We start from the raw sequence: 22,041 nt of genomic DNA on the forward strand, positions 1-22,041 counted from the left end.
ATTTGACTCATTGCAGCCCTGGGAACGTTTACATGAAATGCCCCTGCTACAGGAGCCAGAAAAAGTCGTCTCGGCCATATGAGGTAGAGCTTACATTACAAGCCTGTGGATCCATTGCTACGACGAAATGCCAGTGTGCAGCTGGTACAAGTGGTGTTTGCAGGCATACCATGGCAGCTCTCAAACTCCTGGTCCTTCTCAAGAGCAACGGGTACCAGGAGCCACCCCCTGAGCTTGCCTGTACAGAGCTCCCTCAACAGTGGCGACGTCCGCGTAGTACCCCACTTGCCCCACTGCCACTTGAGTTTATTGACTGGAGGCGTGTTCGGGACGGAGGACTTTGTGAGCCCCTCAGGACTCGCTTTTAAGAGGCAGCCAAAGAAGATTCCTCATTCACAGACGTTGCTTCGAGAATACGCAGACTAGGTGCCCAGCTGTCAGCAGTAGCTCCATCTGCATTCAGTAGGCACCTCCATAATGGCCCACTCGTTCCAGCCGATTCAATGCTTGGGCCCACACCTTTAGGGAGCCCCCTGCAACATTTAAAGCCCCTCGTACCCCATGGCTTTCAAGTCATGTTGTCCCCTGAAATTCAGTGTGGGCATGGCAAAAGTGAACAACCAACTAGGCCGGAGCTCCGTTAGCTGTCCTCCTGAACAGGTGTCTATACTTAAGGTGGGTACATTTTGGCAGTATGGGCTCAATCCATGCAGCAACTAACACTAAAACATAGTAAGCTTCAGCTGCTAAACATTTTATTTTGCTTGAAAATAGTAACTTGGTTTAATTTTGCAGAATATGTCACTAGAAGAGGTGTAACCAGAGTTTGCATGGAAGTGAGTGCCTAGCTGTATGCATCAATTCATTGTCCTCACTTGATAGGTTGCAAATAAAGACAAGTTTATTTACTGTGAGAACTCACTGAAAATGCGCACTATTTGTTAGGCAGTTGTGATGATAGCCACAAATGTTGTAAATATAATATGCATGCAGTTATGGGGAGATAACTTAAGAGGGAACAGCGCAAACACAGCACCTAAGGTGCTGGCAGATAACGTAAAGAGGGTCTGCTAAAGCAACGCTGCTACATGATTCAAAAGAAATGCGTTGGTTCCAACTGAGGCGATTCCAGGAAATGCTAAATTCTGAATTTTCTGTGCTTTTAGTGTTGGTGGTTCTGCTTTAATAAGTGGAAGGAGACATGACTACTGAGTTCTACACAGCATTGACTGGAAATGTATGTGCGCGTTCAAACCTACATATGTTCATAAAAGAAATTTTCAACATTGCAAGGAAGCACATCCTAATGCCTATTTTATGCACTCTCCTGGAACAAATTACATGAAAAAAAAATGCAATACATACATGAGTGAAAAATTCTGATTTGGCTATTACATTAGCGCAGTGCAACATACAGTCACATTAGGTTATAGACACTGACTACTGATAGTGCTCCAAGCATTCCATTTATAACTTGGCTCGCTAGAACATACAGAGTACTTGACGTATCTAGTTAATGCCTCTGTAAAGTTGAACACCTCACTTCTGTCTACATAAGCCATCGTATTCATATTTCAGTCAAGTGAGCTTTCATTTGAAGAATCCTGATCGTCTTTTTTTTTTAATATATTTAGCTCTTATTAAACAGTAATATGGTAGTTTTTGCATTATTTCGGAAGCACTATGACTTTTTCTTGTTCCTTAGGCTTTGGAGATTTCCTGCGAGGAAGCTGTAGCTTTGGAGCAGAACACAAGACAGCAGGCTAGTAGTGATGCATGGAAAGCAGCACGCCGTCACCGTGTGACAGCTTCATCATTTGGAGTTGTTGTACAGCGTACATCCTGGACAGAGAAAGGCTTGCACAACTTCACGTCTCAAAAAAACTTGTCACGAGTGCGAGCAGTACAGTAAGTATGCTTCATTATCTTAATGATAGTACTCGCTGACACTGACATTCAGCCTAATTACCAGTGGAAATTTCGTAGATGTAGCAGCTTGTTAGACATTCGGATGCAGCAGCACTAACCGAACCTTCTAGCCAGAAAAAAGTGCGATTCCATGTGAGGTCTATGCTCATATTTCTTTACATCTATTGAGCATTACACTGTTTGTAAACATTGTGAAATCTGTTAGGTACCGCAGCTATTAGTTTTGGAGGAGTTCTGTCCTGGTCACCTTCACAGGGCTTGTTGTAGTTTGTTCTGACTTTCCCAGTACACTTTTAGCATCCCTTCTCCCACTTCCACCCGTGTGTTCAAAGCATAAAAATTATGTGCCAATTTCCAGTTTTGTTAATTTTTTTCACAGGTACGGAGTTGCCAATGAGCAGCCAGCAGTGTATAGATACATCTACACTATGAGGACAAGAAGCCGCGACATTGAGGCTTTTAAATGTGGACTACTCGTGGAGCCATCCTGTCCATGGTTGGGAGCGTCACCTGACCGCTTCATCTTTGATCCGTGTGAAGAACCAAAGCATGGCCTTTTGGAAGTGAAGTGCCCGTACAGCTTAAAGGGCAAGGCACTAGAAGAAATAGGAGACTCACACTACATGAAAAAGGACGAGCAAGGTGTATTCAGGTATGACCGTAGCCATGAGTACTATTACCAAGTGCTTGGGCAAATGGCTGTGTCAGGACTGCGCTGGACTGATTTTGTTGTATTTTCAGAAAAGTTTATGATTGTGGAGCGTGTCAAATTTTTTGAAGAAGACTGGGCTAATGCGATGGCTAAGATTAACCCCTTCTTTTTTTTCGTACTGTTGCCATATTTGGCTTCAAAACAGCCCAGTTTCTGAGTTTTCTTGTTTATATCCTGTAAGCTGTGGTGCCAAAACAAGCAGCCAAGTCTATAGATGTTTTGTTCTGGACACAGTGACACTATAAGTGATATGCAGTGTTTGATGAAGCTTGTAAGGCTAGCAGCTGTTAACACATTTTCGTTCCTGTAGCGAGTGACATGGATTGCTAGGAAAAACGCAGCTAAGGGTTACATTTTTGTTCCTCGCAAAACATTACTATCAGTGATATGCAATATTAAGTGAAGCACTGTTAATGCTGGCATTTGACAATTTTTGTTCCTTGCAAAGTGTCATTACCAGTAATGATGTGCCATATAAATGAAACGTTGCTTATTTTTATTTTCTTATTAAACTCAACTGCTTTCCATGTTCGTGAGATGAAAAACTTTGTTTGCTTTGTGTGTTGGCAAAGAATACACTGAATAACAAAGGTTTCATAAAAATTATATTTTCCTTTAATAAAGTCTATGAGCACTGTTGGCCACTTTCATTAAGCATGTGCCTCAGTCAGAGCCTGTGGACTTGTAATGCACACGCCTGGATGGTCGTTTACAGGATCGTCATCATCATGTACAAGTGGAGACTGGAAATTTGTCAGAAGTGTACACACTACCCACATTTCATTTATGACTGGTCCCAGAGAGAGCGGGATTGGCCTGTCAAATATGTGAAAGTTTTTTATGCGCTGGATGCGCCTTTCAGCATGTATGCGCAGGGAGGCAATTTACTGGGTTTCCTGTACCTCCTCTTCACTGAACTGGTTTCTTGTAAGAAAAGGCGGAGTGTTCAGTCCTACCCCAATGTCGACTAGCAAATCGCTGATCCGAAATCCTTTGTCCGCCATGACGACATCACCTCGGTCAAAAGGAAGGTTCAAGAAGCCACTCTGTCGAACACATTCTTTGTCAGAAATAGATCTTGGGAAAAGGTTGGACACGGAGGTCACTGTGCCGTCTGGTGAGATTCCTATCAGGCCTTTAAATGTGTTCGTCGACTTGTATGTGGAATATGTTGCTGATTGTAGGGCTAGTGAACTAGATGTTTGGTACCTGATTTCTGTAGCATCCAGAATGATTCTTGTGGAACCGTGCTTTGGTTTATAACTGAAGGCATCTCCTCTTGGACTTCTGTTTTTGACAGCCACAGAGGCATGCGAGTCAGGTGTATGAAACAGTAACTTGTCCACGTGATGCAGATTCTTGACACTGTGGCGATGGAAATGCAGAACCTGTCAGCTAAATCCTTCTCAAAAAGTCCTAGGCGCAGTCTGACTAGGAATAAAAAAAATTCATTTTCTACAGTGAGGCTTTTAGGCCTGCCCATTCTGGATGGTGTTGATTGCTGTAAAGGCCTTGACTGTTGCGCGGACCATGTCCTTATGTTCTCTCCGTTATCACCGGTGTTCAAAAATTCCAAAATTGTTTTAAAAATTGTGTATGATGGCAAGCCTGTATAGAACCGCATGTCGTCATCATTGTTCATGAACCGTTGGACAGAAAACTGCTTCCCAATTTTTTTCTCTAGCTGCTGGGATTTTTCTCTGGCCAGCTCAAGCTCCCTGCTGACTCGGAACAATGTTTCTTTCACGAGCTTCAGTTCTTTTTCTTGTTCTTTGGCCTGCTGTAGCTGCCTTTCAACACTGGAATTTTTTTCTTTTGATGAATTCAGCTCTTGCTGTACTGAAGAGAGTTGCAGCTCAAGCTCGTTGATCTTCTTTTCATACACCTCAGCTTTTCTCTGGCTTACGAAATCAAGGCTGCAGGCAGTCGACCTGTGCTGCGGCGTGCACTCTTCTGTGTGAGCAGCACTAAGTGTGTCAGCCCTCTGAGCGCCACTGGGCTCAAGAGTTTCTTCAGGGTGATTCTGTGATGCTGTATCACACTGCAAGTCTGGTACATCCGGCTCCACTTGCTCTTCTAAGTGGGTTGTTGAGGCCATGGTGTGCCGCTCTTTTGGTGCCTTCCTTTGTTTTTTGGCAGCTTTTGCTGGAAAGTTAAATAAACTTGGCACAGCATGCTCCTTTAGCCGTTTCATACCTGATGCATACTTCGGGTAGAAATCATCTTGCTTGAAGTGCTTGGAACACACTTTGGTGTGATGCGTTATAGTGAAGTCTTTCCCCACATCTCTGCGTATTGCAATAATCCACTTCTTTTTCAAAGCCGGGTTGCTTGGGAAACCATGGAAGAAGACCTGCACAAATAAAAAAAAAGGTTTTGTCAACAAGCACCACATCATAGCTGTGGATGCTATACTTTATAGAAATACTGGAAAATCTGATCACACGAACTCTTGCGCGAAGCAGGCATGGCGCGGTGATAGCTGATTTTTAAAATTCCTTATCATTTCAGCACAGTTCCCTTTTCCCGAGGCCGCCCATTTCAGCTCTTGCATATGAGGTTAAAGCTTGAAATGTCTACTAAAAGAGGAAATAAACAAGCAATCGTCATCTTTACAAAACCAACTGACTTTTCAGGTGGCTGTCAACTGAGAAACCATCATGGGATTCGAGAAAACCCACTAGAGTGAAACGCAAGCTTCGTTATTTTGTGGATCGCGCTGGTAAGTATTCATAGGCACAGGCTACAAACCTGAGCTGCGCGCTCTGGACGCGTACCGGACTTCGCACGCGTCATCAGGCGATAACATCTTTTGAAACGGGCTGGATGTGAGCATGACGCTACACGTGTGATGCCTCATCTTTTCCTGCTTTACAGGACGCCGTGGCTTTGGCAGGCGCATTTGTAGCGTGAAACAGGCAGCTTGGGCGCCCTAGGCAACCATTTTGCCATCTGCACAATGCACAGCCAATTCACACAATGGTTTGAAAACTAGCTTCGGTAATCATGCCCTTGTAATAAGTCAAATAGAGAATAGCGAATGCAATCCACGTACAAAAGGCTCCAACGGATCTATTCGAGCTTTAGCGTTCGTTACACGTATTGCTCCTTCTCCAGTGTCATTTTCCATCTCAGCACAAGCTTTCGTGAAGTTCACAAGGCTCCATTGCACACAAAGCAACCTCGCTGTTTCAGGTGATCGCGATCGCGTTCTATGAGCTATCTCCCAGTCAGAGGTACATGCCGTAATGCCTGACATGCTGCAAGTGACACTTGTAAAGCCTATCAAGAATGCAAACGAACGGTCGTATACACACCTTGTTTCCGTGCGCGTCTACGACGCTGCGCTGGCTGCAGAAAGGCACGCAGCAACATGCTGGCATTCCGAATGGAGCTTGGTGCTAGCACCGACTGTTGTGATGCCAACAAATGACGCAATCGCTTGCGGGAATTCCAAGGAAGCTCGCTGTGCGTGCACGAGTTCCACAAGGGCTCACGTTGGCGCGTACTCTCCGGGTACAGTGAACTGTCCTCCGAGTACTCCGGGAGGCGCGGACGGACTGAACCAAACATGTCCGCCGTGCGCTGTTCATGTTTTTCTCACTAGATGGAGCTGACTTTTGTAAAGGGTCTATTCTGACCTTAACGAACAGCTTAATTTGATCAAAGCGGTCGAGAAGGCTGCAACGGACAGTGGAGTCCTGTACTAAGCATCAAACCATGCTCTCCGATGAATATTCTTGTGATTTCCAATGAATGATTTCAGTCAATCAACACACTGACATTATTTATTTTTTAAACGAAAAGACCTCTGCCTGGTTATGCTGCGTCTAAATATAGGCATGCATTTGGCATCCAAAACAAATTACACCTTTTTTTTGCTAGCAGGGAGAACCGACTGGAATCTGACCATTATGGTATAGCCTATCGCGCTTTCCATCGGGTTTTGGCAGGAACGTGAAATGGGAAGTGACAGAAATGGAAAGACGAAAAAATAGGCTTTGGTTTAGCTGTGGTCAAACCTGGCGTGACGCAATAGCTGCGGCTGGTCGAGTGGAACTCGCTGAGTCGAACTGCAAATTCAGTCTTTCGCCGCTGCGTTTCGCTGGGCTTTCCTTCATTATCATCGTCCTTCGACGCGAATTCACAGTTACTACGTAATTTCCTTTGCTCAAATTCATTTTCTTCACTACGGGCCCTCTTTCTGTTCCTTCTTTCACTCCCACTTCCTCCCTTCCTCTGCAAACGGATGACGAGTGTTCACCGAGATATGCGAGAGAGTTACTGTGTAATTTTTTTTCCTCAAATACAATTTTCATTTTCTTCATTACGGCCCCTCTTTCTCTTTGTTCTTTCACTGCACTTTCTCCCTTCCTGTACAGTGCGGTTCGGGTGTCCATCGAGATTACAGAGAATTACTGCGTCATTAATTAGTGAGCTACAGGCCATGAATACGCTTAGGCTTCGCTGCGGTTAAGCGATGTAATGATACTGATGATTTACTTGGGTAATCACTGACGTCATGAAATGGATGACGGATGTCCACCGGGATATGTGAGACAGTTACTTCGTAATTTCCTTTCCTCAAATTCATTTTCTTCATTACGGCCCCTCTTTTTCTTTCTTCTTTGACTCCCACTTCCTCCTTCCTTCTACAAACGGATAACGGATGTCCACTGCAACCACGGGCATACGGCCGTGGTGCGACCACGCTCGGCGAGACGAAGTGGCTGGCGTAGTGAAGCTATCGCTTCAAAACCGTTGTACTCTCTTGACACCTCTCCTTTTGCAGCCACATTGAAGGCAGCTTCGACATTAGCCTGTTTTCGTTTCCACGTAAAGTGGCAGGGTTGTCCGGGAACCAGCACTGTCTGCGATGAAAGGCCTACCGTTACTGTCGAGCAACGTATTCAACAAGGCGCATTTCCGCGTAGAAATCGGCTATAATCTGATTTTTAAGAAGCGTTTTCTGGATACAAGAATAGGTTAAAATCTGGTTTTACCCGAACACTAGGAGCCTTGCATATATATAAGAAGCGACGTGCAACGTCTGAACGGCCCCGGTCGTGTTTGGAGTCGTCTAACGACGTTCAAATTCATTTGATTCGAATTATTCTCAAAATATATTCAAATTCTGCCTATCATTTGTAGTTCGTGCAGTTTTAATTAATGTACTGACTACTACAGGTTAATATTACATATTTTCCTAGCTTTGATGGCGTGACACTGTTTCGATCAATCGTGGGTTCTGTAAGGGGCCTTTTTGCGCGACGCCGCATTTTCATGTCGATGAGCCGTCTATACCTTTCGCATTATTACAGTTAGGCTTAGCAGTTAACAGCTTAGCAGCTTATTACAGTTAAGATATCATCCATCAGCAAGCAATCCAGCCGGTGCAAAAGCTTGCAAACCTGACTACCGCGCGACTATAGCGAGAAAATAAATCTCCTTGGGCCAGTATATTCATAGGCGGCTGCTACGGACACCAATGGTCCAAAGTTCACGTTTCTTGAAACACTACGAAGTTCAGGGTAGCACGCTGCTGGACCAGCCAGTTGACCATTCATCGTGAACAAAGAAACTGCGCAAGAAAGGTATGGACGATATAGAAAACACTTTTTTTTCGTAGTTGCTTTTTTAACGAGCTTAACGAGTATGCACTCTTAGAAAAAAAGGACTAAAAGAGGGCGAGAGGTTAGTCTTTTTGGGGACTAATTGACCTGCCACTGGCAATCGTCCTTTTCGGGACTAAGTTCAAAGGGTGTAACTGTTCGTCCCCTGGAAAGGGTGCAACAGTCAGTCCCTGGGAGCAGACGTTTAATGAAATATAGCAAACGACGCGTGACTTCCAGCGTAATTAAGAGGGGGAGAGCTTCCGACAGAGCTTGGCACACATGACAACGATAAAGGAAACAGAAATAAACATACATGATACACCAGGATTCGACCCGACAACCTTTGGATCATGAGCCAAGCGCGGATACAACTATACCACCGCAACAGACGGTCTGAGGCAGAAAATAAAAGCCTTATATGCGAAACACATACATTGTCTGTCTGCCGCTCAAACTGTTATCAAACGTATTGCTGTTTAGAGCACAGTATGGTGATTTTTGTGTCATATGCTTTTGGAACAACCTGCGGCAAGCTTTAATGCGCACGCACAACGGTCTAAACCGTGTTTTGGCCAAAAAAGAGGTGCTGAACTGTGTATACATTACGGCCGGTACATCACAACCACAACAGTTGTTTTCGTTTCGTTTCTTTTTTTGCTTATAAGGTGGTCTTACTTCTTTCAATTGGCAGCTGCACATTACAGCCTGTTGAAAACAAATATAGAAGGCGATGGTTCACTTCGTTTTTTGTTACTGGCGGACAGCGGTGACAGGGAATTGACTGCTTGCCACTCTCCGGTTCACTAAGTGTCGCCGATACTTGCACAGTATCACATAAGCTCGTAAACAAACGGCAACGATATGAAACTACGTGTACTTGCTCAACCCTAACCTTTACAACTCACATTCGACACGTATTGAAGCTCGTAGTATTTGTTTATGCACTTGCACAGCTGCCAGCCGTTTCGGTTGCACGAAGCCTTTTCCTCACGCGAAAGGGTATGCGCTTCGTCACAGGCAGCGGCGGTGCTCTATAGACCACGCCCTGCGCTTCAAAAATCGAGTACTATTGCAGTCGGAGTCTTCTCGCACGATTTTCGCGTGCTGATATGCTGCGGTTACCCCCCTTTAGTCTCTTTCTCGGCAGTTAGTCTGTTGAGTTAGCGCACGGCGCGCATTTGTGGCAAGAAGAGTGTCGTGTGCAAAATTAGGCACTAACGGGCCGTTTTGAGGACTAAAATGGTCTTTACTCCCCTCTGGGCCGGTTTTTTTCTAAGAGTGTGAAGTCTGCGTCGTTAAACGTATAAGTTTAACAGTTTCTCGCTGTAGAAGCTTTAAATAAAATGACCACATTGCAGTGAGCTAAGAAAATTATAGAAGAAACGCTCTGGCCTGAAGAGAGCGGAGTGGGTTAGGGAACATGCGAGGGTTGATGACATCCTAGTTGAAATCAAGAGGAAGAAATGGGCTTGGGCAGGGCATGTAATGCGAAGGGCAGAAACTGATGTTCTCTTAGGGTAACGGAGTGGATACCAAGAGAAGGCAAGCATAGCAGGGGTCAGCTGAGTGAGATTGGTGTATTGGATTAGCAAGTTTGCCGGGATAAGGTGGACACAGCTTGCACAGGCCAGGCTTGATTGCAGAGACATGGGTGAGGCGTTTGTGTTACAGTGGACATAATAAGGCTGATGATGATGATTTCGATGCTTTCGAAACCTCTCTTTTGGCGTGCTGGTTGCTCGTAAGCATCTCCACCCTCGACAGCATTTATCTAGACAGCGCTGACGTAGTTTGTGGAACCACCAGCCATTTGTACAATGTTTAACACGTGGCGCAGAGTTCGAAACTTTTGGAGTGGCGGTTATACCAATTCTGTCTGGCAGAGAGCGTTATGCACAGCGCCCTGAGCTGACAGGAGACGGACATTATCGTCATCACTATTGCTATAGCCCGGCTTCGTTCCCAGCAGGGCAAAGCGGGGACTGCTGCACCCGTCGCAGCAGCCCCCGCGTGACTCTCTTCTGGACGCTGCTGCGCGTAGATTGCCTTCCAGTTCGCTTTGTTGCCCTATCTGAGCATCCGTTATCTGCTATCCTCTTTGAATGCGCAGTCCGCGTCCATTTCCTCTTTGTTTAGAGTTAAAATATCATTAATTGACCCCCACTGCTCTCTTCGTGTCTCTTAGCGTTACCGCTATCAGTTTCTTTTCCACAGCTCGCGGCGTTGTGTGCGTTTATCTTCATGTATTTTCGATACCCCGCAGCTGAATACCGGCACATTGCAACTATTATAAATTTTGCTCTCGAGTGGCACTCGCAAGCCGCTGTTGATAACCTGAAAGCGCCTGCCAGATGAACTCTATTCATTTCTTTTGTCCTAAGTAACATAGGCTGCGAGGGCAATTCATCTTATATGGATATATTCCTCGACCTCTTCATACACCTCGGAGCCTATCGTAACCAGTTCTTGTTTTCTCTGACTGTTTAACACCGATTCAGTTTTTCTGATATTAGTTTTCAGCCCCACGTTTCTCCTTTCCATTCCGAGGTCATCAATCTAGCGTCGCATTTCCTCCTCCGAGCGTTGCTCACACCTGTTTCCTAGAGGTGCTGGCGCGCCGTCCAAAATCCGCTCATCAAAGATGTGAGAATTTCCAAAGGAGTATTCTGTGCCTGCTTTCGTACACAGCTGGACGCCTGAGTGCGTGGACACGTGAGATACGATAAGAGCAAGTTAACGACTTTGTTGCTTGGACTTGTTGATGCTTTTCGAAACGCTTGCCGCAAGTGCAAAGAGCGCGCTTGGCGCCTTTGTGTTCCGTGCCACTTTCCGGCGACTATCTACGCCGCCTATTCGCCAGTCATTGCCCGCAGCGCACCTTTCGCAAAGGAGTTGAAATGTTGCTTCCCCCTTTTACGAGCGTGGCCACTTCTTCAGTCACGTGTCGTCATTCCGCCCGGCCTGCGCACGTGAGCGGGTCCCGAAGAATGCACTCCTCCTACGGCCGGCCCCTTTACTGCGGCATGCGCCGGCGCCGTACTTGAGGGAATCCTCGTGGCCCAGACCGCCGGAGGGAGAGGGAGCAAAGGAGGAAGACCCGCGTCAGTGGTTATCTTTTCTATTCCGGGATCACGGACGGGCCCGCTCTGATCTTGCACACCCTGCAAGGGTAAAGTGCGGACGGGATGATAAGGCGCGGGTCTGACCCTGTGAGAGTCTGCCCGATGTGCGCCTTCTTTCATGCGAGCTCGCAAAACAAAGGCTCGCGACAGGTTGTAAAGCGTCGGCGACAAGAAAGCTGCTTCGGGAGCCGTTATCTATGGGTTGTCAAACGGGCGTGTAAGCATGCCCGCGACACGCGAGGACAAAAGCAGTCGAGTGACGAACTGCCGCGCACGCGATGTCAGGGGAGGGTATTTTCCAGGGCCGTGCAGCAACCGATTTCACTGGGGAGATAAAAAGAGGGACACCACCGCTAGACGACGCCAGCCACGCGGTTGGGGCAAAAATAAAGCAGGCGCGAAGCGCAGCCGGCGACGGTCTGCGGGGCCAGGAAGCGTTCCTGCACTGTTCCGGAGAACCTGTCAGAGGGAAACACACTGCGTCCACGCGTCGTCGCCATGCGCTCCTGACGGCGGGAACAGGCACGCCAGCTGCCGCCGCGAGTGCGAGGCATCCCTAGCCGTCCAGGTCCGGCATCAATCCCCAGCGATGGGTCGTCGCCACTCGTACACCATGGCGGGGGCCGCCAGCGTTCACCTCGCTGCCGCAAAGGTGAGACTCGATGCCGGCCGCAAAGGATTCACTGCGAGACAGAAGCGCGTCCCAGGGACTACGGAGTGCAGCAGAAACGAGAAAGTTGTATAGCTTTCCTTTGTAGCCGTATGGATCCGCTCGGTTGGACGTCAATGAGTAATTACATCCTTATTACAAATCTACTCCACCTTGAGGGATTCCCCTAAACATTTGACCAGCCAAAAAAAAAAGAGTTCCGAATCGCGCGTGCTTGTGAGCACTCCTTGCGCAAGAGAGCGTTTTGCTGCTATCGATAGCTGCGAGAGGCACTTTCTTTGATCCCTGTTGCGTTTCGAAATGTTGCTTCTGCACTGCAGGACAGTGAAAAACGATGGACGCTGGTTTAGGTACGACAGAAAGACATACCTAAACGTGTCGTGTCAGTCCTTCCTTATGATCCAACTGGCTAAATCGCAAGCATGTGTAAGTTTGTGTAGTTGATTGCATTATGTTTAGTTGTATTAACGTATTATTCTCAGTTGTATTCGCTTGGCCGCCCCCCCCCCCTTATGTAATGCCTCAGCAGAGGCCTTTAAGGGTAAAATAAATGATGATGATGAATAATGTTGAAAATTTATACTGACGTTCAGGCCGGTGAAAATATGACCGATGTGAGCCTATGGCAATGGTGCCATCCTTCGGTAAGAGATCTCAATGCTGCTGAAAAGAGGAAAAATGTTTGGACGCTTTACAGCTGCATAAAATAATTTTTCTCAGGTACGAGCTGCATCACCGTCATTGCAAAGTGACGTCTCCGATCAAGTGGGGCCCAGAATTGATGGAGAATGCGCGGGCGCGAAACAACTTTGGCCGTCACTTCTTCGGAGAAAGGCACAATTCACGACTCGTTCAAACTGATGGATTGCAATCCGCAGTGCGAATCACCTTGCGAGAGTAAAAATTCCGCTGCACCAGAGAGAACAGAGAGAATCGCAGTTCGCCCCTACATGCATGGTCCTGAATACATGCGCCGGCTTATGAACGGTTGCTCTTCAAAGGATCAACCTGCTCAATTCCACCGACAATATATATTTTTAGAGAGCCGAAAACTTCGTAACCACAATTAACGTATGTGCAACTGTGGTGCTTCTTTAGCCAACGCGACAGAAGACTTTAAAATATCGTTTTTTTTTCTGGGTGCGTCTCTTTGCGTTTGGTCTGAAAATCTGAGGTTATAGACCAGCTGCCGTCACCTTCTGGCTGGCTTCAGTGGAGAGAGAAAGGGGTGCGGGAAAAAAGTGACTACTGGAGTTTCTGTGCAAAGACAGTGCGACGAGGCACACGTTAAATATGAAGTAAAAAGAAAATCGAAACGATTTTTTACATGTTCTTCTATCTTTCTTTTCTCGTTTTCTTACATTTTTTGGCTTTCACTTTCAAAGAAGCACTGGTATCCCGTTTCACCAGCAACCATGACCTCCGGTAGGGCAGTAAAGAACGTACCGGTTGCAGATTTACATAAGTAGTCGTATTAGTGTAATGTAAGCACGGTACAATTATAAAAGAGTTACAAATTAAAAACGGTAGCAAAGAAACGATACGGCAACTGTAGCAGCTAGCTTGAGTACTCCATGCAGACGACATCGACGGCAGCGCCGCTTTTAGCACAGTGGCAGTGCCGGTTACGAGAATAAAAAGCGAACAAACGTCCAACCACAGTAGGCTACAGAACTACTAACAAGAACTCAAAGCAAGGTGTCTAAAGCATACTTCAAAATAAACTGGCTCCGTGTGTCCCTGGGTCATATTAATATAGCCGGATGACACATTTGCAGTGAAGCTACATTCAAACTCAGGACCACTTAATAGAATTCCTGAACGACGAAAAATTGGTTCGTTTTTAAAGCTTTCTTGTTACCGAAAACGAACCTAACCACGAGATGAAATTATGAATTTTTATGGCTGTGCTTATTTTTCTGGAATGAAACATTAAACAAAGCTGATTCGATTCCGTTTACTGTTGTGCTTGATCAACGGAGTGCAGGGCACAGTGCTCCATTGCCCACTGTTAACAACTGCTTTTTTTATTTTTATTTGTATGTGGTACATTAACTGCAACCGACGTAACCAGCCTTCCAGAAAGGAAACGAAGTTTTAACATAGCATACCACAGCCGCGCGTTGTGACCCTGCTTTATGCAGCAATTTAAGAAAGCATTTCCTAACGAAACTGCCAGTTATGCACGCGCTGCTACCAAGCTAGGGCGACATTTACTAGTCAGATACAGGTTTTCAAAAAGCGGATCGTCTGCAGACTTTGAGGTTTAACGGACAACACTTTTTTTTTTGCGTTGCCGCGGTGGCTCAGTGGCTATGACGCTCGGCTCCTTACCTGAAAGGCGCGGGTTCGATCCCGGTTGCCGCGGTCACATTTCGACGGAGGCGAAATACTAGAAGCTCGTGTGCTGTGCGATGTGAGTGCATGTCGAAGAACCTCAGAAAGCCAAAATTTCCGTTCACTACAGCGTCCCTCATAGCTTGAGTCGCTTTGGAACGTGAAACCTCCATAAACCATTAACCAAACTACAGTTCAGCAAAACAAAATAAAAGTTGCCTGCAAAAGCTGCATGCTCCAATGCATGCGTTGTCCACACTAACGCATGCAGCGCACATCTCTCTGTCACTACCACCACATAGCTCAAAGCGCGATTATAAGTTCGACAGTAGTATTAGTTGATGAAGATGATGATGTTCAGTGCACAGCACGAGAGTGTGTTGCAGTTTAACACGCAGTATGTTCGGTTGTGGCGGAGGCTAGTGCAAATGTCGGACTTTTTATCGGATTGGTTTCCTCACCTGATGCGCTGTATATCCTTGCGGGACTTTTAGTTCTGTTATGTTTCTATCAAGTTTGGGCCACGTAGCGCTTACCTAGGTTCTCTGTAAATAGTTTTGTGTGTGTGTGTGTGTGTGTGTGTGTGTGTGTGTGTGTGTGTGTGTGTGTGTGTGTGTGTGTGTGTGTGTGTGTGTGTGTGTGTGTGTGTGTGTGTGTGTGTGTGTGTGTGTGTGTGTGTGTGTGTGTGTGTGTGTGTGTGTGTGTGTGTGTGTGTGTGTGTGTGTGTGTGTGTGTGTGTGTGTGTGTGTGTGTGTGTGTGTGTGTGTGTGTGTGTGTGTGTGTGTGTGTGTGTGTGTGTGTGTGTGTGTGTGTGTGTGTGTGTGTGTGTGTGTGTGTGTGTGTGTGTGTGTGTGTGTGTGTGTGTGTGTGTGTGTGTGTGTGTGTGTGTGTGTGTGTGTGTGTGTGTGTGTGTGTGTGTGTGTGTGTGTGTGTGTGTGTGTGTGTGTGTGTGTGTGTGTGTGTGTGTGTGTGTGTGTGTGTGTGTGTGTGTGTGTGTGTGTGTGTGTGTGTGTGTGTGTGTGTGTGTGTGTGTGTGTGTGTGTGTGTGTGTGTGTGTGTGTGTGTGTGTGTGTGTGTGTGTGTGTGTGTGTGTGTGTGTACACTCACCCACATATATATGTATATGTATGTATCCTTTCTGTACATAACCATGTAGAATAAATATCATGAAAGAAAAAAAAAGCCTAGTGCTCTCGCGCAGTGACCAGCGAAGCTGATATGCTCGCGCTGACGCGGGTTAGAATCCCCGTTGCGGATATTTATTTGTTTTATTTTTATTTATTTATTGCACTTAGCAAAAACCCACAAACTTTCTCGGGGTTTGCCCAGTGGAGTAGTGCTTTCGCACTAGTAGTGCAATTTCGGTAATTCTAAAACTGAAACATAAAGAAATGCCGCATCGATAACGTATAAGTTTGTATAGTTTAGGGTTAACGTTTAAACTTTACATGAAAAGAATAGGAAAATGCGACGGAGCATCTGTAGTTTTTTCAGCTCTTGTGACACTGAGGAGTGTGTGTGCACGGTTAAATGCTCCTACAAAAAAAACTCTTCAAGCTGTATCTGTCCACCCGAAAACCACGAGAACAGGTGCGTGAATTGCAGAGATGACGTGATATATTCGATCCATTTGTCTTTCGGTGGCTTTTATGTCGGCCAGTTCGTCGTTGTCAGGCTGAGGGAGTGCAGCAACAATGTCAAGAATGCCGCCCACGACATCGGTATTCAGTGCCGCGACTGTAAGTGCCGGCCAATTACCAAAACAGCCGAGTGTCAGCCAAAAACGAAGATCAGCTTACCATAGCAATCATCGAGGCGTCCCAGGTTAGGAGGCTTGGTGAGACGTCTGTAAGCACCCAATCTGTTGCTATCTCGAAGAAAGAGCACGAGTCCTTGCTTTCCAAGATCCACTAGAACGTAGATATTCTTCTCGCTCAAAGCGGCGTGCCTTGCAGACTCAGTGGTTTTTTTTCTGTTTTTCTAAAGTTTTTCGATGTTGCTGGCATCTGAAAAAGCAATGACATCCTGGATAAACTATCTGTTTTAAGTTCAGCGCTGTGTGTTGTCCCGTCCACTAAGTTTTGTCCTCGTGCAGTTGCGCTGGTCCAGTAATATGGCACCGCGAACACAGCAAAAGGTCGTAAGGAAGGCTGATAGCAGTCAACACGGCGCAGTCTTCTAAATGAGGAGAAAATGTTCAGAGACAAAAGGGCAGATCTCAACAAAAGAAAGAAGAATATAGAAAGTTGCGCAAAAAATCAACTGCGTCCGTAAGCTGCAAACCTCGAATGGCTCAAGCTGCGGAAAGATGCCGAATAGGTCGGGTAACAATCAACGGCCCATAGTGGGACTTACTCGTGCAGTCACATTCAGATCACCATTGCATTGATCATAGCTTAGTTGAAGTAACAGGCTGTGCATCCGATTCCCTTCATCGTATCGGTGTGCTCAATACAAATAGCGGAAAAAATCCTCAAGGTAGAGAGGTCTTGCATGAATATGGCCTTACGGTTCTGTGGAAGTTCGCTGCAGCTTAGTACGCCTTTGCCAAAAGTGACCTGGTCTCATTATTTGCTTGCCACTCTTATATTGGAGCCCCTACAGCTGCGTTAAAGATCAGAGGATCTCGGAAGGTGAGGACAAGGATTTTCCTTTACTCACAGAAATTTATGGCATGAACGGCGCCATAGGTACTCAGATATACGGCTGGGAAACAAACCATGCAGCCTGGTTACTTTTAAGCAAAGACGAATACATGCCACCTCTTCACAGACTGAGTGATTTTGAATACACTTTTGGCGGCAGCATTTTCTCCTGTTTTTTTTTTCTTTTTATTATATCTTGTTGCTCTTGTAAGAGGTCCCCACTCGATCTGTATCCTTCGGACCTGATTCTGTATTCATTAACATGTGCACACTTTCTCATAAATTCAGAGCCCAAGGGGGTGCAACCCGAGCGTTACAAGTCTCTTGAAGATAAGAAAAATTGTGGTTATTTTCCCCTCCGCAGGTTAGGACTTCCCAATGGGTGTTACAAGAGTGTTACTGGGCGTTACTGGGCTTAGAAGGGTGTTACAAGGGTGTTACTGGGCTTAGAAGCAGACTTTCTGGGGTGTAAACTTTTGACAAAAGTTGTATATATGCTAGCATAGCCGCAGCAGGCTGATTGATTGATTGATTGATTGATTGATTGATTGATTGATTGATTGATTGATTGATTTTCTGATGACATTGCCAACGTCTTGTACATCCAAAGCGCATCGACCAGAGTAATTAGCTTTAAAGTAGGTGTGCGGGCGAGTTATGCGTAAAAACTCCAGATATATTTTGCCATTTTAATAACACGACTGGCCTCACAGAAAACGCATGCCCTTAGGGAAGGTTCATGACAGCTGTATGTAACTGTGTGTCCAGGCGCGGGAATAAAAAATGAAAACGGAAGTAAACATAGCACAAAGCACTCTCAGTAAAGCAGCTTACAATGACAGCGGTCGACGCTCTGCTCATCGCCGTTGCTCTCGCGCGTTCAGGACGCGATAACACCTTCGAGCTGAGCAAATAATCAATGCTCGGAAAAAGCAGACCCTGCTTTCCAGGTACTGATAGTACGGTGCAAGGTTCGCCGCGCTTAGTTTCATTAGCCGAAAGCGGCAATGAGTACTTTGGACGCTTTCACGGCCGGCACCTGCGCACTATCGGCACTGCAATAGGTGTCCTCGAGGCAATTGTTTGATGTTACATTTCCCACTGCAAGAGAGCCTTTCGCTCGCCTCCGCTTTATTTGAACGAACGTTTCGGAATTATTCCGACGCATGGAAACGCAGTTATCATGCAGGCCTGGGAATGTTTGAAATTCTACGAGCACTGCCGTATCGAAACATGAACGAAGACACTCTTTTGAAATAAAAATGTGCGAAACAAGCTAATTTAAGGAGTATATATTTTCATGCGGCCTTATTTTACATCTTGAAGCGCCCAGCGAAGACAAGAAGCAATCTTAATATATGCTTTTCTTAAACGAAAGACGTGTTTCCTTTGTTCCAGCATGGTACGAAAGAAGAATTGCCAATTTTCAGCTGCTATTTTTTTGCATCCTGTTTGTTTTAATATTTACCTTCAGGTTTCCGTGTAGCGCCAGATAGTATTTGTAAGTTATGGTTGCCTTGCTGTTATTGTACTTGGAGGGCAGGCCTTATTCATGTTCGTGTCTTACCCTACTTTATTGCCGCAAAGAAACCGAAATAAACTTAACCTTTTCGCCGTACCGAAAAGGAAGAGATTAATGGCTGAAAGGGCTGAGCAGGCAAGGGGCAGAAAAAAAAACATTTGTATATTCATGTCTTTCATAATTAAAACTGCGCGAACAAAAACAAGGACACGAGCAAGAAAAACAGCAACACAAACTGCGCTTGTGTGTGTTGCTGTTTTTCTTGCTCGTGTCCTTGTTTTTGTTCGCGCAGTTTTAATTATGAATGATTCAAACCAACTAGCCCCCCCCCAGAGGATACTTTTGAACTATATTCATGTCGCTCGATCTTCGATGTAATGCAGTGCATCTGAAATATGCTGTGTCTTCCCAACATAAACTTAATCCAGGTGGTTCAACCACAAAGTGAGTAGCGATGACATTTTGAGGAAGACGAATTGCTGAGGTAGTTTGCTCTGCACGTTTGGATTCAACACTGCACACGAAAACCAGGCCGCGCACAGAAGGGACGACGGCGTAAAGCTGTTGCCTTGATCCGGTTCCTGTGCTCTCTTTCGTGGGCCGTTTTTATGGCGTTCGCTTTCCTTTCGTACGGGCAGCGAGCACGCCTCTTATCGCCCTAAGAATGCGCGCTAAGCATGTTGCGGTCTATACTTAGTTCCCAGGATCTCGGGAAACCGGTGCGATAAATGCTTCATGCGTGACATATTCATTGGACGCCAACTGACGTCATTGGCAAAGCGCCATGACATGCATTGCAGCTGGTTGATGCAGTCCCTCCAGAGCGCCGGTTTGAAGCTGCTAGTTTCCGACACGAAGGCAGTGCTTGTTGCCGTCCTACACGAGAGTTTACGTTCAAAAGACTCAAGAGTCCGTAGGGTGAAAACTACCGCCCTGCACAAAAAGCTTGTCCTCAGAAAATATACAGGCCATCAATAGCTGCGAGTGTGGGATCGAATACTCTGGCCAAGCCCATCAAGCAGAGTAAGGTCCCCAATCTTGAAGTCTTTTTTTCTTCCCTTACTCACAATACTCAGTGCGCATTGTACTGGAAAGAGGAACGTGGCAGTAGGGCCCAGAGAGTTTTCTTCGGCAGTCTTTGTCCACATTGCCGTTGCGAGACCGCTTACTCATTCGTCTGGAAATTTCAGTGAGGAAGTGGAAGTCCTCTGGAAGTCCCTCGGTTCCTCAGATAGCACAACGCCAGTATTTTCTTCTGTAGACCTCAGCGACCTTTACTATTCATTGCCTCAGTACAAGCATTGCAAAGTCTCAAGAAAAACCATCTCTTATTTTGGCACCACTCACTTGTAGAATCCACGTCAGCAACTCGCTTAGAACTTTCCCTTTACCTCAGGTCCCTGCTTGTCAAGTTTGACGATTCATTTCACGTGCAGAAAGAAATCTGCGCCGGTTTCTGCTTGGCGGCTCCACTGTTAATCGATATTTTGCTGGCGCATTGTACAGTTGCAGCGTGTGCACTGAGCGAATTTGACTAGATGTCTTCCGCCATGCATGCGGTTTTCTTTCTTAGTATCCAGGAGGTGCGCTATACGGAGCACTGCCATCGGACAGAAGGACTATTCGTGCAGTTTTAAAGCTGTTTGCTCAATCTAGCTCACAAAATTTTTGCCAGTTGATCGACACATATATGATTTATAAATACGGTGGTTCTCATTAGCAGCGATAATTTGTGATTGCGCTACGAACCTCGATCCTCTACGAACCTACAGGAACCTCTTCCCTTCACCTCCAACCCCCCCCCCCCCCCCCCCCCCCCCCTGCAAGGTCGTCCACCAGTCTTCGGGTGTTATCACTGTGTAAGATCGGTTCTCTTCAGCTGCAGTTTGTATTTTCTCTGTCACTTTACTTGCGTAACTTACAGTTTCCATTTGTAAATTCTGTAAATGTAATCTTCCGATCCATCATCTGCATCATCGATCGTCTACTCCTTCATCACCGCCAAATCACAACGTTCGGAGAGGTCTGAACTCTTCCGAAGAAAAGGAACAAGCCATCTTTAAATTTACGGGGCAGAAATGTGAAACAAAACATGAAACAAAAACCACAAGCAAAAAAAGCAGAAAAAAAAAGCAGGAAAAAAAATGACAGGCGAAACGTCCAGAGACTGAAAGAGGGTAGCGTGGATCAGAAATAAAACACGGCTTAATGACATCCTTGATGAAATCAAGAGGAATATATGGATTCGGGCAGGGTATGTAATGCGAACGCAAGATGGTCCTTAAGGTTAACGGAGTGGATTCAAAGAGAAGGCAAGCGTAGCAGGGTGCGACAGAAAGCTAGGTAAGCGGATGAGATTAAGAAGTCGGCGGGGATACGGTGGCCGCAGCGGACGAAGGACAAGGTTAATTAGACATATGGAAGAGCCCTTTGTCCTGCAGTAGGCGTAGACAGGATTATGGCGATGTTGATGACGTCATCACTCAGAAAGGGGGCATATTCCTTCAGCAAGCCTTCGGTTCTCTTATCGCGCCAGGCTATTGTCTTGATCCGTGAATAGCGAGTCTCGGTGCATTGCTTTTGTTTTTATTACATTTCGTTTGTACGTGCGCTCTTTTCCCATGTATTCGTTAGCGCTCACAGAATAAATGCATCAAGTTCATTGTCATCCCTCGTGCGCATCTTGACCTTTCCCTTTGTTTCGACTTTTTTCGCACGGAATGGTTCGTCACCTACTTTCCCAGCAACATGTTTTGAATAAAACTGTTTGCTTTAAATTAACGGTTATTTCTAGTCGCTCAGTATGCCGGTAAAATTCATTCAGCTCTGAGGAAACCCAGCGTTATCGGTGGGCTTGTGATGTCGCATACTATTTTCCCCTTGGTGTGGGCAGCTACTCTTTAAGTGCAGGTACTGCTGGGAGTGGGCGTGTTTTGTGTGCAGTTGTTTTAGGCAGTAGGAACTGCTCTGCGGTCACTCCTGTTCCTTTGCAGGGTACAGCAAAGCACAAGTAACTTTATTCACACCGACGAGGCACAATTCAGAACGAGTATAAAGCTTTCGCGTGGGACACCTGTTCCTCAGGACACAAAACGTCGGGCGGGTCTGTGGTATCCATGTCGCCAGGTGTCCGTGTACTGAACGGCGCATAGTGACGAGCGAGAAAACTCGAATAAAAGTTTCGAGAAATTTAAGGCTTTCAGGGTAGGAAGCGACAGCATTAAAGGGTCCCTGAAACGGTGTCCATGTAGGCAAAGAGAAGTCGAAGTATTGATAGACATTGAACGATCCATCATCCTACCGCAAAAATTTTTGATCTACCTTGTGCGGAACCAGAGATAATGGCTATTAAAAATGACCACCAGCCTTTTCCCTCTCAACTCGTACACCGGAGCGAACCATAAAAAAAATAAAGATTACAGGCCGGGACCATGCTCCGCCCACAAATACGTCATCGACGAGATCGGTTTGTTTACTTCCGGTTGACGC

The 22,041-nt window shown here is 46.0% G+C and overlaps 2 protein-coding genes and 1 pseudogene across 2 annotated transcripts in view; 2 read left to right on the forward strand and 1 right to left on the reverse strand.

Moving 5' to 3' along the window:
* Nucleotides 1–1,201: 1,201 nt before the first annotated feature.
* Nucleotides 1,202–2,798, forward strand: LOC149345154 (uncharacterized). Its single transcript, XM_089547379.1, has 3 exons — nucleotides 1,202–1,237; nucleotides 1,706–1,908; nucleotides 2,309–2,798. Exons 1-3 carry the CDS (start codon nucleotides 1,202–1,204, stop codon nucleotides 2,796–2,798), a joined length of 729 nt encoding a protein of 242 aa, XP_089403505.1.
* A 493-nt stretch (nucleotides 2,799–3,291) lies between these two features.
* On the reverse strand, nucleotides 3,292–3,935 carry LOC149345155 (uncharacterized; annotated as a pseudogene).
* Nucleotides 3,936–11,646: 7,711 nt separating this feature from the next.
* The window catches only part of LOC149345156 (uncharacterized), a 29,432-nt gene continuing 19,037 nt past the window's right edge, over nucleotides 11,647–22,041 (forward strand). Inside the window, exon 1 of the mRNA XM_089546466.1 lies at nucleotides 11,647–12,030. Coding sequence (XP_089402592.1) covers nucleotides 11,968–12,030 — 63 coding nt within the window. The 5' untranslated portion in view covers nucleotides 11,647–11,967. The remainder of the gene's footprint in view (nucleotides 12,031–22,041) is intronic.

The sequence above is a fragment of the Amblyomma mixtum genome, chromosome 5 (assembly GCF_055824585.1).
Source record: "Amblyomma mixtum isolate Tamu chromosome 5, ASM5582458v1, whole genome shotgun sequence".
Taxonomy (NCBI): Eukaryota; Metazoa; Arthropoda; class Arachnida; order Ixodida; family Ixodidae; genus Amblyomma; species Amblyomma mixtum.

Excerpts from the sequence above, each read along its gene's own strand:
- LOC149345154 (XM_089547379.1), top strand. The coding sequence starts at position 1,202 with ATGACTACTGAGTTCTACACAGCATTGACTGGAAAT. Across the intron at positions 1,238-1,705 it reads ACACAGCATTGACTGGAAAT|GCTTTGGAGATTTCCTGCGA; the intron begins GTATGTGCGCGT and ends CTTGTTCCTTAG. Across the intron at positions 1,909-2,308 it reads TCACGAGTGCGAGCAGTACA|GTACGGAGTTGCCAATGAGC; the intron begins GTAAGTATGCTT and ends TTTTTTTCACAG.